Source organism: Octopus bimaculoides, chromosome 11 (genome assembly GCF_046866305.1).
Source record: "Octopus bimaculoides isolate indiv1 chromosome 11, ASM4686630v1, whole genome shotgun sequence".
Lineage (NCBI taxonomy): Eukaryota > Metazoa > Mollusca > Cephalopoda > Octopoda > Octopodidae > Octopus > Octopus bimaculoides.
This window is the reverse complement of record NC_142938.1, coordinates 83,378,546-83,394,168: the sequence shown is the minus strand read 5'-3', so window position 1 is coordinate 83,394,168 and position 15,623 is coordinate 83,378,546. Positions and strand designations below refer to the sequence as shown.

The 15,623-nt window shown below is 35.0% G+C and overlaps 1 protein-coding gene across 1 annotated transcript in view; it reads left to right on the top strand.

The window, feature by feature from the left end:
• Positions 1-14,504, top strand: part of LOC106878519 (pancreatic triacylglycerol lipase) — a 17,646-nt gene extending 3,142 nt beyond the window's left edge. The window contains exons 4-9 of the mRNA XM_089360493.1: positions 1,868-2,096; positions 3,529-3,783; positions 6,773-7,003; positions 8,189-8,294; positions 11,549-11,731; positions 14,283-14,504. Of these exons, the coding sequence (XP_089216619.1) occupies positions 1,868-2,096; positions 3,529-3,783; positions 6,773-7,003; positions 8,189-8,294; positions 11,549-11,731; positions 14,283-14,361 (1,083 nt within the window). The 3' untranslated portion in view covers positions 14,362-14,504. The remainder of the gene's footprint in view (positions 1-1,867; positions 2,097-3,528; positions 3,784-6,772; positions 7,004-8,188; positions 8,295-11,548; positions 11,732-14,282) is intronic.
• The last annotated feature ends 1,119 nt before the right edge of the window (positions 14,505-15,623 follow it).

The following is a 15,623-nucleotide window of genomic DNA, read 5'->3' as shown; positions in this document are numbered from 1 at the left end:
AAACCACAAGCAGGACGTTTAAAGTTAGATACACATAACACAATCACTCGCTCCATAAAATTGATGAAACGAACGCAGCGTATCACTCGAAGCACATTTTGGACTTAAAGGAGAAAATATAAATATAATCAGAGCAATAATAGACAATATCACAATAAATGGTACACAGAAAAATGCAACATAATTATGTAGTAATTATTCTTACTGAATAGAACAAATGAGCTAATAAAAACATTGCAGAAACCAGAATAGATTTATTTTCAAAAACTGGGTAGATTTGAAAACGCGATAAATATTCGATGGTAAAAATTGACTGAAAAACTAGTGGATTCCCGGCAATATCAACACCGGCGGAGCGACAAAAGAAGGTAACTAAGTAACTAGAGTAATTAACCTGAAAAATTTCACTCCAGAGCTATTAGTTACAAAATACAATAGCCACCTCCTCACACAGTTTATGACAAATATATTATGCCTCAATAGATTGCGGCCATGCTGGGGCACCGCTTTGAACACATAGTACGCATAATAGCAACTTTAGAAAAACAGGCCATGTTAATGTAAGGGACAGGCAGAGAAAAAAAAGTAATATTTTTAGTAAGCAGGATATGATGATACAACCAACAGGTATTAATAGAACAACTATTGAAATGATCAATAAAGAGTGATAATCAAATTGAATATTTTCCAAAATAATTTATGATGACGAGATCATCAAGTGGAAACGAAAGCACCACTGAATATGTTCATAAAAAGCGATGTGCAGATAAACAATTCTAGAGAATTACGAAATCAGCAAGCAAAACGAAGACAACTCTCAAATTTGCTTATGAAAAGCGAATTATACGACACTGATAAAACGAGACATAGATTGAAAGCGAATGAAAACTCGGTTAGAATAGCGAAGCCAAAAAGTTTACGAAGAGGAAAAGGAAACGATGGCAACCACAGACACAGCTTAAAAGACATAAAAATAAGTCAAAGAAAACGATAGTGAAGCACAAAAGAAGAAATCCACTTCAAAGTACATAAAACAAATCTCGAAGTACCGAGGAATCCGGTTCTGCTAATGATAGCAGTGGCTTGAGACTCGAGTGTTAATAAACAAGATACCAGCTTAACTAAACAATGTATTTTGTATATACGGAATGTTCCCTGCCTCTCGTTGACAAACTGCATATGTATGTATGTATATATGCATGTATGTATGAGTATATGTCTGTATATATGTATGTATATATATGTATGTATATATGTATGTATGTATGTATGTGTGTGTGTATGTATGTATGTATGTATGTATGTGTGTGTGTATGTGTGTGTATGTATGTATGTGTGTATGTATGTATGTGTGTCTATGTATATATGTATGTGTGTATGTGTGTGTGTATGCATGTATGTGAGTATGTATCTATGTACGTAAGTATGTACGTGTGTATGTATGTATGTATAAATTGATGGATGAATGTATGTATGCACAGACATACGTATGAATATACATATACTTAGAAAGGTTATATATTCACGCAAGTTAACTTTGTCGTTGAGGATCTCTTCCATTTATGTAAACTTAAACGTCTCCCCCCCCCCCCCCCCCCCGAGACATTTCAGGGACAATTACTTATTTTCAGACTTTATGTTACGAACAAATCAAAGAGAAATCGGTTCTGCCAAAGAAAAACAGAGTCTATAAAAGTAAAGTTTTCTACACGATGTGATTGGTTCCATCAATGTCTAATCGAAGCGAGGCGTATAATGGAAAACTATTTAGCGGAACTGCATTCCCTGTTTATGAATTAGAGGTCTAAAACCATGCCAAGTCTGCTAATTTCCTTTTTACTCTTAGCTGTATTATTTCTAATTCTAGGGCGATTACAATGTTATTGTGGTCGACTGGAGGAATGGATCTGATGTAACATACGCTCGTGCAGCATCTAACTGTCGCGTCGTCGGAGCGCAGATTGCACTTTTAATTAACTACATTCAGAATCAAACGGCAAGCACTCCACAGACAATGCATTTAATTGGACACAGTCTTGGCGCTCATATTGCTGGTTACGCTGGAGAAAGGCTGGAGAATTTGGCAAGAATTTCTGGTAATGATTTCTTTAAAGTGTTTCTTGTGTTTGTAAATCATTTGTTAAACTGGAGATGTTTGCTGAGAAGTTTTCGCGCTGATGTATAGATTTTTTATTAGATCGTCTTAGCAACAGAGCCTAGCTTTCGATCTACCTTCCCGATAAGGGGATAAGAGAATGTATAGGAAATAGTCCAGATTTTGCTATAGAAGCAGCATATTCACATATTAGGGAACAACGTGTAACATTTTTGATCAAGGGTTCGCTCAAGCATAGCTGAGTGTGGGACCAAACCACAGCTGCCATAACAGCAAATATTTTAATTAAAAGCATATTAAAAGGAACATGGTGGCCAAAGCCTGTCGAACCCCATCCTATGTGTTCGTAATGTGTGCGATTCTTTGTGTTTTCCTCCTCATTACATGACGACCAGTTTTGGCTGGTTTACATCCTCATAACTGAACAATTCTTCAAAACGATAGAATAAGTACCAGACTTAAAATATGTGCCGGGTTCGTTTTGTTCAACTAAAATCCTCAAAGCGGTGCCCCAGCACGGCCGCGATCCATTGAGGGAATCAAAGAATTAAAGAACATGGCAGATGAACGTCAAAATTGATATAGAAGAGTTTTAAAACCAGAACATTAATTTTGTATCTGATGCCACACATTTCAGGATTAGGGAACAATCACTGAATTTATCCACATCATGTTAGAGTTTCACCCATTCCCTCTGGCACACAACCATATTCCATTTTGCGAAATTTATTAAAACGATTTTTACCAATACAGAACACCCCCGTTAGTTTCTCTTGGATTCTTGCGTTGTTCATTCATGTGATGCTTCTCACACCTTCATATTTAAATACATTGGAAACCTAACTTATGTGTGTCCGAACGACTTCATTTATCGTTCTGTACCTCCTCGGAGTCGATGTGACAGCCTAATGCAACAGATGGTGATACCTCACATGCTTAACATATAGGAGATTCGTGATATCATTATAAATTGGATACCTCAGCTGCTAAACATATAAGGGATTTACGATGTCGTTATCTATTGCAGGGTTAGCTGATGTTTTGTCGTGCGAATAGCCACTGTTTTCTGATTAAACAATAGAAATCGGAGCGTGCCTCAGGTCCGCCCCACTGTCTCTGTCGAGGTCGGTTAAAATTCGGCCTCCTTGAACCGGGTGATGGAAAAGTGAAACTGACGGGATAGTTCGGAGACATCATCATTTCCAGATAATCACGTCACTTGTACTCTCGGACCTACATCTTAAAAAAAAAATCATGGTTATAATGCTCAAGCTTAGAAAGTGTAGAAGTGATCGAGAAAAGTATTGGAATATGTCTGTTATATATCAATCTGTTTATTGTATTTCGTTATCTTATATATTTCTTTTTACTTCTGGTTCTAATTCGTGAGTTTTCTTTTATCATTCGAAAAGGTTTGGATCCTTCGGCGCCTTACTTTGAACACACTGGATCGAAGGTTCGTCTTGACCCGACCGATGCTGAATTTGTTGACGTCATACACACCGATATTGGTTACGTATTGGGTCTAGGTCTTGGCATAAACGGTCAAAGTGGCCATGTAGATTTCTATCCGAATGGTGGAAGGTATCAACCTGGATGTACAGAATATAAAATACCAGGTTCAATCATTGGTGGTATTGTTGGTTTACTCAATAAATTGAAACCCGGTAAGCGAACCAATAATGTTATTCATGGTAGAGTGGTCGTTGTTGTAAGTGATGGTTATTGTAGTGGTGGTGTTATTAATAGTGGTATGAGGTTGTGGTGTTGTGGTAGCGGTAGTGATGATGGTTTGGAGTAGTAGTGGTGATGTTACTGGTGTTGGTGTTGGAGATGGTTGTAACGTTAATAGCGTGGTGATGGCAGTGTTGGTAGTTGTAAGTGATGTGGTTAGTGGCAGGGTTGTAGTGGTGGCAGTGACGTTAATAGACGTTGTTGGTCGTAATGGCTGTAGAGGTTGTAACAGCTTTCCCGGGGCGTTGGAGAAAATAGAGATTGAGATTTTTTTAGTCGACCCCAATAGTCAATGCTTCTCATGCCGTCTATCTTTCTTGTTATTGACTTCTGGAGTGCTTCTACTTTCATAATGAGTTGCTTCGCATGGGGGTGGGGGACCACAATGGGCAACAGTATTCAAGGAAGGGTCGAGCAAAAGTAGAGTAGAGAAAGGATGACGGTGTAGGCATCTCTGGACCGGAAAGTTCTCAGAATCCAGGAGCACATCTTGCGGGCCAAGTCAACCTTGGTGTTTACGTGGAGAACTCCAGCTTAGATTGTTATCAACAATTACTCTAAGGTCTCTGGTGTTGTTGGATGACACTAAGTCGCCCGAGGGAAGAGCATATGGTAATATCAGAGTATCTTCTTTTTCAAAGTGGATCAAATCAAACTTATCTTCATTCAAAAGCATATTGTTTTTTCCCCCCTCCCATTGGACAACAGCAAACAGATCTGACTGAAGGCATGTTTGGTCTCTCTTGCTGTTTATGGCTTTCTGGAGTTTGGAATCATCTGCAAAGATTTTCAATGTAGAATGTTTGGTGACGTCTACTATGCCATTGGTGTAAATAATGAAGAGGAGTGGGACCAATACAGTACCTTGTGGGACACCACTACTGACTTTGGCTGAGCTGGATCGCATTCCCCCAAACACAACATGTTGGGTTCTGTTAGTCAGGAAACACTTTATCCACTGCAGCAGCTTTCCACGGACTCCAATGTTGGTCAGTTTCTTCAGCAGGATTTTGTGGTCCTCTCTCTCTCTCTCTCTCTCTCTCTCTCTCTCTCTCTCTCTCTCTCTCTCTCTCTATATATATATATATATATATATATATATATATATATATATATACAGATATATATAGATATAAATATATATATGTATTTGTATGTGTATGTGTGTATGTGTATGTATGTATGTATGTATGCATGTATAGATATATATATATTTATAACTAAGTGTACTGAGTCAATACGTGTCCATCACTAGATCGGAACAATCTATTAACACACCAAAGTTCTATTGACTCTTTGCAAACTGTTGACTCTCGGTTCTGCTGACTGACATTATATTAATGACTCAGGGATGCAACATTTTATTTTCATCAAACTAAAGTTTAATTCTAGAGTTGATTTAGTTTTTATCAAATGACTTCATCTTAGAGGAGTGTGTTAAAGTTGAAGCAATTGCGTGGGACTACGTCAGCGACCAGGTCGCAGGAATGCGACGAAAATATTGAAACCTCAAGAAAATTTTATATGTTTGCAGATGGCTAAAATAACTCTTGTTCAACACTACGCGATGTGCAATGTTTGTACACATTGTGGTGCAAGGAAGGCGTAAAATGGTACAAGAAGGGATAAAAAGATAAATTAACATCAGTTTTAGAAGTTAAGATACATTAATGTGTATGTGTGTGTTTATATATATATATAATTTTTTTTTAAAAATTCAACTTTACGATTAAAGAAAACAAAGTTTGCTTTAGAAATGTTGAGATGTATTGAAAGATAAGGAAGTAATTTTATTCTCACTGACCAATTTTTCTGCAAAATATGGATAGCTTATTCTTTTCATGCTATATTATTAGCATTATCCTGCGTTTGAGGAGAAAATTATTTCCTTATCTGTATCATAAATATAAATATAAATATGAATATAAATATGAATATATATATATATATATATATATATATATATATATATATATATATATATATATATATATATATATATATATATATATATGTGTGTGTGTGTACATACACTGGGTGTTCGGGATAAATTTGACAGTTTGCATAAAAGGAAAAAAAAAAAAGAATTTCCTATTCCAAAATAAAAGTATTTTCAAACAATTAAAAAATAACAATTAGATTGTGGTCGAGGAATAATAGTTTATTCAAAAGAGCTTCTACCACGTCCTGAGCCGTGCTCAGCTTCTACCACGTCCTGAAGACGGCTCTGGAACCTGGCTCATGCTTTCCTCGCTACTTCTATGAAAGATCTTGGAGCACTTCCTTAATCTTGGCCACCAGCTCGGCCTCAATGTTGCTGGTGGAGCGGTTGATGTCTTTCTCAACCGTGCTCCACACATAGTAATCAATGGGATTAAAATCGGAGATCTTAGGAGGCCAAAAATTGGGGCCGGTGAAGTTGTAAAAAATTTCCGACAACCATTTTTGACTCTTTCCGGAGGTATAGCAAGTAGCTGAATCCTTCTGCCACACATGACTTTCTAGCAGCAATCCTCTCAAGCCAGCCCTTTGACCACAGTCTCCAGCAGCTTCAAAAACCGTTTGAACTGAGTCTAAGACCCTGTTCAAAGGTGTAGAGATGAATTCCGGCGTGCGACACCAAGCTGTTCCTGCAAAAAGGGAGATATAAAAAAAAAGAACCGTCAAATTTATCTCGAACATCCTGTATAAATACGTATGTATGTGAATGTTACATTGCATGGTATGTATTGTATAATATGAATATTATACATAGTTACTTAGAATTAATTCCTGAAATATGTTAGATTATCTGTTCAGAGATATTATATTTCGATATTTGTATGCGAAACGAAATTACAAAACTCTTTACAATTTTATTTCTTTCCATATTTAAAAATGTTTAAACGTTTTTAGTAAAACGAAATCCTTTACATTTTGCAGGTGCAAAGGCTGCATTCATGTGTAGTCACAAAAGAGCTGAAGTGCTATACACCGAATCGATAAACAGTGCCTGTCCATTTAATAGCTATAGCTGTTCTGATGTACATGATATCAAATCTGGGAAATGTTTCCATAAACATGGCCAGTTAGGACGTTTGGGTTTCCATGCTGAAAAAGTATTGGGTCGTGGTAAACATATGCTGCAAACTTTTGACACTCAACCCTATTGTGGTAAGTTCTGACTAACTTCTATTATGATTATATTTCATATCTTTCAATCAGTTAAAAAAATATGGCTATTTCATCATTATTACATTATGCCCCAATTATATTGTCTACCATAATAATTCTTTAAACTATATACTTATATAAATATTAATATTATATTATTGTGCCCTACTTGTTAAAAAATTCCATATTTTGTGCAGCTGAAGATAGCACTGCATTTAAATTGATGTAATGATTGCATCGTTCAATTAAATGGGGCCGCTTGAAACGGTCGTACTGCATAACTAATTGATATCATGTGGCTTATTTTGATATATAAATAGCTACATCAGTATCTATCTATCTATCTATCTATCTATCTATCTATCTATCTATCTATCTATCTATCTATCTGTCTGTCTGTCTGTCTACCTTATCTATCAACCAAACTATCGGATGTTGTACACCGCTGGTCACACTGCGCTTCTTTGTATTGTTGTAGCTTTTAGATGATACCAATGCACTTATCTGACTGGCAAGTCAACATTCTCCCTAATCTGGACATCGGTCTGTTGCAGATAGACTCATTTTCAATTGGATGGACGGAAGCGACGTGAAAGGAAGCGTTTTCTTCCAGGACACAACGCATCAACGATCTGGAATCGAGACCACGATTTTGAGATCGTGAGAGCAATATCCTAGACATTAGGCCACTTGACTTCACATGCGCGCACGAGCGCGCACACACACACACGTATACATGCACACACCCATATATGCACATATACATATATATATTTACACACTTATATACGCATACATATGTGCATATATATACGCCATACACAAATATAAAGATATATATGTGTGTATATACATACATACATATATGTATATATATATATATATATATATATATATATATATATATATATATATATATATATATATATATATATACATACACGGTGTGTGCACACACAGTACAATAGCTTTCGCACAGTTTCCACCTATCAGAGTCACCTCACAAGTAGAACAAGTGATGGTGATAATGATGGTAGTGAGGCGCCAATTGGTAAAATCCGGGAATGGCTTATCGTTGCTTTTCAGTTAGACACTGCATTTAAATGTTAATATAATGTGTATTTCATCGTATTTTGTGTTTCTTTGCTTTATGTCTAATCTGTATATATCTTCTGTTTACTTTAGCTTACCATTATCAAGTGACTATATCTGGGAAAAGCACAATTGATGGTCGAATCTTCATTACATTGACTGGAACAAAAGGAACTTCTGAACGCCTGGAAATGACAGAGTAATTATCGATTTCATTCACATTTATTCCTGCAGACACACATTAGCTAAGTTCAAAACATGTACATTGCTCACAGGTTGTAATTCTGTGTCTATAAATTCATGTTTGTGCTTTCGTAAACAGAGTTGACAAATGGGGAAACTGTGAAGAGGAAGAAGAAACCATAGAAGACAGAGATACTGGATGGTCTTACTGTTGGTAATAAGAAAGAAGAATCCAGTAAATTGCTCAGTTGCGTGAGGGAGAGACAGAACAGAGTGGAGCTTCACGACCACTGAACGGTAGTAGAAACGGCATGACATAATAATAATAATAATAATAATAATAATAATAATAATAATAATAATAATAATAATAATAACAGCAATAATAATAATAATAACAATAATAATAATAATAATAATAATGATATAATAACAATAATAATAATAATAATAATAATAATGATATAATAACAATAATAATAATAACAATAATAATAATAATAATAATAATAATAATAATAATAATAATAATACAATGCTAAAAACAAGATAATGGGTATCAACACTTTAGCTGTCCCAGTTATAAGCTACAGCTACAACATCCTTAACTGGACACTAAACGAACTATCTAAAATAGACAGAAAAACAAGAAAAATAATGACAGGATATAGGATGCACCACCCAAAATCTGACATAGAAAGGCTATATATACAACGCACAGAAGGTGGCAGGGGTCTTATACAGCTAGAAAACTATTATAAAATAACCACCATAGGACTGCAAAAATACCTATTCCAGAAGCAAGGGAAACTAATACAAATAGCCACAAAACACGAGCAAAACAAACAACTGTTTTCAGTATTTAAGGAAGCTGACAAATACAAACAAGAAATCAATCTACCTAACAAATGCGAAGAAGAAGAAGAAGAAGAAACAACAAAAGCTATAAAACAAATGAAATCCAAACTAAAACTAGAACAGCAACGGACCATGATAAAACGATGGCAAGAAAAGCCCCTACATGGTAAATACTGGGTTAAACTAAATGCGAAAGAAATAGACAGAGAAAAATCCCAGCAATGGCTGAGAAGCTCAGGACTCAAAGCAGAGACTGAAGGATTTTTAATTGCTGCACAAGACCAGAGCCTCCCCACAAGAAATTACCAAAAACACATAATGAAAAGAAATATAACAAGTAACTGTAGAATATGTGGAGATCGACAAGAAACAATAAATCATATTATCTCTGGCTGCCCAGTCCTGGCTAAGAAGGAATATATTCACAGACACGACAGAGCTGGGACCTATATACACTGGAAGCTATGCCAACACTATGGAATAACAACAGAAAAAAGATGGTATAAACACACGCCAGAAAAGGTCACAGAAAACGAGAAAGCAACCATACTCTGGGATATGCCAATACACACAAATAGAGAAATTAAGGCAAATAGACCAGATATAGTTGTCAAAGATCATGAAGAAAAAAAATGCTTTCTAATTGATGTATCAATACCAGCAGATGACAACGTTTCTCTAAAAGAAATGGAAAAACTTTCAAAATACAAAGACCTGGAAATAGAGATAACTCGAATGTGGAATCTAAAAACAGAAACAATTCCTATCATAGTAGGTGCCTTAGGTATAATAAAAAAATATTCAGACAAATACATAACAAAAATACCAGGACTTACAAATACTGTATTGAAAGTGTTTTGCGTAGAATGTGTGCAGTGCCCAGTAGTGCAATTTTCTGTATGTTATATATATTTGTAAGTCCTGCTATTTTTGTTATGTATTTGTCTGAATATTTTTTTATTATACCTAAGGCACCTACTATGATAGGTTATTATTATTATTATTATTATTATTATTATTATTATTATTATTATTATTATTATTATTATTATTGTTATTATTATTATTATTGCTGTTATTATTATTATTATTATTATTATTATTATTATTATTATTATTATATCATTATTATTATTATTATTATTATTATTATTATTATTGTTCAGTAGTTTAGTTTTATTTTTATAACGTGCTTTCACTTCACTACCGAGCGCAGCTCTGTGCGCCTTGGGTATGTGCTGTGGTTTGCTGTGGTGCTCTTATGTTTACTGTATTGAAAGTGTTTTGCGTAGAATGTGTGCAGTACCCAGTAGTGCAATTTTCTGTATGTTATATATATTTGTGAAAGCACGTTATAAAAATAAAACTACTGAATAATAATAATAATAATAATGATATAATAACAATAATAATAATAATAACAGCAATAATAATAACAATAATAATAATAATAATAATAATAATAATAATAATAATAATAATAATAATAAGCCAGATATAGTCTTGAGAAAGAAAACAAACTATGCTGGATCATAGATGTAGAATGCCCAGCTGACAGCAAGGTATGCGATAAAGAAGAAAGAAAAGTCGAGAGATATGACAAGTTAGCTTGGGAGGTTAAGCAGTTGTGGTCGATGAAAAAGGTGATAGTAATACCAATAATTGTCGGAGCCCTGGGAACAGTGAGTAAAAAACTTGAGAAGTACGTGGAACAAATAGGGGCTGCAATAAGGGTGGAGCACATGCAGAAAACAGCACTGCTTGGAACCGCTCGAATACTCTGGAAGGGGCTTGAAAAATAAGGGGTGTTACCTTAGTTCACTGGTAGTTAACAGCTGACACTGTAGTACATCTCCAGCGTTAGAAGCTGTGCAAAGGCAATAATAATAATAATAATAATAATAATAATAATAAATCAATAAATAAATGCCCGAATGCAGTACTAGACAGTGGCTCTCATGGTTTTTGATTTTAACTGAATGGAAGTATTATCATGTACATTGTTTTGTCTTGGTATAAAAGATGGGCTACAGCAAATATTCTTCTCAATACCACAGATTTGCATGTCAGTTGCTTGACTTTAACTAGTTGGACATGTTCCTTAGTGGCTGACGATATGTGCATTTCTGATCTCACTAGAATGGCCTGTCAGTAACAACACATGTCTTCGGACATTTTGATTAATTTCTTCCTTTTATTTGTAAAGGTGAATCTTTTCCGAAATATTATAGGCTAATTAAATAACCCATGTAAGGTATTACAATATATTTTCGTTTTGTTTTCATTTGTTGACACTGCTTTACATGTTTAACATAATTTCTCACTTGCATTGCTCAAACGTTTTCTTTTTCAAGCATTTATATAATTCACAGATATTTAAAGTAAATTACAATTCTCTATTATTTCTTTTAGTCACAATACTTTAGTAAGTCCCGATGAAAAGTTTGTCCATTTCTTGATATCGCGAACTGATGTAGGACATTTACAATATGTTGATTTAGAGTACGATGAAACGGACAACCTTATTAATATCATATTTTCTGACGACTGGAAACTGGAGAGTTTTCAAATATTTCAAGGTGAAAGTGAAGAAAAGTGAGTTACATTTTGAAAAATTAATTCCTTATTTTCTTTTTCATTAAACTCATCAAGGGAAGGGGGAACTGCGAAAACTTGTGCAGCTCTTTTCTTGACTGGTCTGGTGAGATTAATGCAGGTAATATGTAGCTATAATGATCTATAGGTCTATGGACTAGGAGAGAGTGTGATATCTGAATCGAATACTTGCAATAGAGAGGGATCAACAGAAGTCATACCAAGATCAAGTGATTGTACAGAAATGAGTTGCTACTTTTTAAATTAAAGTTATTAATATCATTACACTTTCTGTAATATATCCCAATTTTATTAACTTGGTAAATAAAGCGAGTTTCATAAATTCCAAAGTTGCCACTCTTAGGTATTTCCCATTGATATCAACTAAGGAGCTAGAAACGTCGATGTCTCGGAATTCCGATAGATGGCAACAGTGAACAGATGTGGTGTTTTCACACCTTTTTAACATAAGAGAAAGATTTTCTCCGTGATAACTGCAGTGAATTTGCTTTTCAGCAATTGAAATATGTCACAAACAATTTTTAACTAACCTAAACTTAGTATGTATATATATATATATATATATATATATATATATATATATATATATACATATACATACATACACACACATATATATACATATATATGTGTATATGTATATATGATATATATATATATGTTTATATATGATATATGTATACATACATATATATATTACACACACACACACACACACACACACACACACACACACACACACACACACACACACACACACATATATATATCATATGCATGTATATAATTGCTACTATACATAATCGACTCTAGAAGGATGAAATGCAAAGTGGGCTTCAGCAGGATCTGAACTCAGAATGTAACGATCAACAATTATATACTGTTGTAAGGTATTTTGATGGTCGCTTCCGTAAGAAATCGTGTTTCTAAGATAGGCACAATTAATGAAGTTTGTGGGATGAGATTAGAGAATGAAATCGACCCCAGTACTCGACTGGTACTTTATTTTATCAATCCCACAAGCATGAAAGGCAAAGATTGCTTTGGAAGGATTTAAACGTAGAACGTAAAGAACCGAAAGAAATACAATGATTCTGCCCACACACTGCCCTAATAATAATAATAATAATAATAATAATAATACTAATAATAATAAATAATAACAATAATAATAATAACAATAATAATAATAATAATAATAATAATAATAATAATAATAACAATAATAATAGTGATGATGAGGATCAGAAGCACTTATATTTGTGGCACAAGAACAAGCGTTAAGGACGAACTATGTGAAGTGCAGAATTTACAACACTACCAAGAGCGACAAATGCAGAATGTGTAGCGAGAGAGGTGAAACCATATGGCGCATTGTTAGTGAATGCCCGAAATTAATAAAATGCGAATACAAAAGACATCATGACAATGTGGAAAGGACGATCCATTGGGGTCTCTGGAAATCATGGCCTACAAAGAGCAAAGACTTGGTATGACCAAATTCCAGAAGGAGTTATTGAGAATGAGGATTGCAAAATCCTGTAGAACGTAATGATTCAGGGTAATCGTCAGATCAGATATCGGAAACTTGACATTATTGCGGTGAACAAAAAAGAAAAAAAAAACTTGCATGATAATCGACATTGCATGTCCCGGGGACAGCAAGGTCAAAGAGAAAGAAGAAGAAAAATTGAACATCCATGACGATTTGAAGTGAGAAATCGCAGGTTGTGGGCAATGAAGTGAGTGGACGTGACACGTGTAGTGATTGGTGCGTTTGGAAATATCAGCACTCAACTACCAGCATGGCTCAGAAAAGATTGGCGCAAATGTAAAGATAGAACACCTACAAAAATCATCATTGCTTGGAACTGCAAGAGTTCTCCATAGGGTTCTTGAAGCATGATCAGTAAACAAGTGTCACCTTAGTCTGCTGGGTGTGAACAGCTGACACTTTCCATCATATCCAGCAAAATAAGCTGAGTTTTCATCAAATAATAATAATAATAATAATAATAATAATAATAATAATAATAATACGAATGTGGAACCTAAAATGGAAACAATTCCTATTATAGTAGGCGCATTGGGTATGGTAAAAACATTCAGATAAATACATAACAGAAACACCAGGGTTTACAAGTATATATAACATACAAAAATAACACTACTAGGCAGCGCACACATCCTAGATAAAACAAATACTTTCAATGCCAAGGTATGGCTCGATCTAAGACTATAGAAAATGATACCGGCCAAAATTTCCTACAGTGGAGTCGAATCCGGGTCCTTGTGGTTGCGAAGGAAGTTTCTTAACCATTTGATAATATTGTGAATATGGTTCTATCTAGATATATTATAACAAAAAGCAAAAAAATGGTGAGGTCATTATACATTGTTAGCTAAATATTCTTATTTCTGTGAGGAATTTGACAACCATTAACGCCAAGAATTTTCGCGGCCTAATTGTACTTTTCAAAAATAATAATCATTATGGATATTTCATATACGTTTTATATATTTATTCCAGCTCAATATTTTGTGTAAGTGGTACAACGATAACATCGAGAAAGAGCAGAAGATATCAAGTCTCTACCAAATGCCCTTGAAGAATTCTTCTGCAAGAAACGATCTTTCATAGAAACATACAGAAGAAGAAGGAGAGAAAACGAAAATACAAAAAGATCTCACGCGTTTCAAGCTGGAAATAAAAAATAATAATAAACTGGAATAAAAATTCTGAAAAAAAAAAGTCTTTTTTGTATTATCTGAACATCTGTTGCTCTGTTTTATAAGATTGTGGCTGTGTTTACATTTGGTGTTCGTAAAAACGTGTGGCTTAGTGGTTAGGGAGTGGGTGTTGGATTTATGATCGTAAGATTGTGGTCTCGATTCCTGAACCGGACAATGTTTGTGTTCTTGAGGAAAACACTTCATTTCATGTTGCCTCAAGCGTTCAGCTGGCAAAAATGAGTAATCCTACAATGACCAGCGTCCCGCCCAGAGGGTGATATGAACGTCACACAAACTAGAAAACCGACTCTTATGAGACGGTATGACTCACAAAGGAGATTCACCCTTTTTTTCTCTCTGGTTGTTTTTATTTGGTTTGTCCATCTTGTAAGAGTTTAGTCGTTCCATGCAGGAGGCAGTGTATGGAAATAAATAACCCCGTCAAACTTGTGTTGGGGCAAGAGTGGTAAGTGAAGGAGACCGACATAACACGCAGACACACGTATATGAGTGACATGCTACGAATTACAGTTAAATCTCACTCAAAGCCCGCCAAAAGGAAATCATATTCCATAATGTGGTTGTAAATATACAAACTGATAACTGTTACAGCTTTAACCATAGGTCATATCGAGCAGGGTTGCAACGCACGCACACACACGTATTATTTTTAAATATTTGTGCGTGTGTGTGCTTCACATGGAAGTGGTTAATAGGAGAAAAGGCCTCCAGCGGTAAAAGACAATGGTTGCATAACGTGGAAGAAATAGCTCCCACATCTCCTCCGAATAATCAGTTAACCCCAACTACACTCATAGGATTCATATTCCTAGATAGTGTGGTGGTGGCAGCAGTTGTGGGTTTCCATCGTTCAACGACGAGGATTCAGTTGTTCAGTCAACGTGCTACTACAGACATCTGTACCCTTAATGCAATTCATAGACAGAACAAGTGTGACAAGGCTGTCTCTTTAGAATTACAACCCACCCGATACGCTTCTATACAGTTTCCGTCGACCAAAGTATCGCTCGACCCGAGACTATAAAAAAATGATATAGCTCAAAATTTCCTACAGTGGAGTCGAACCCGGGTCCTTGTGGTTGCGAAGCGAGCTTCTTAACCATTTGGTAATTCTGCT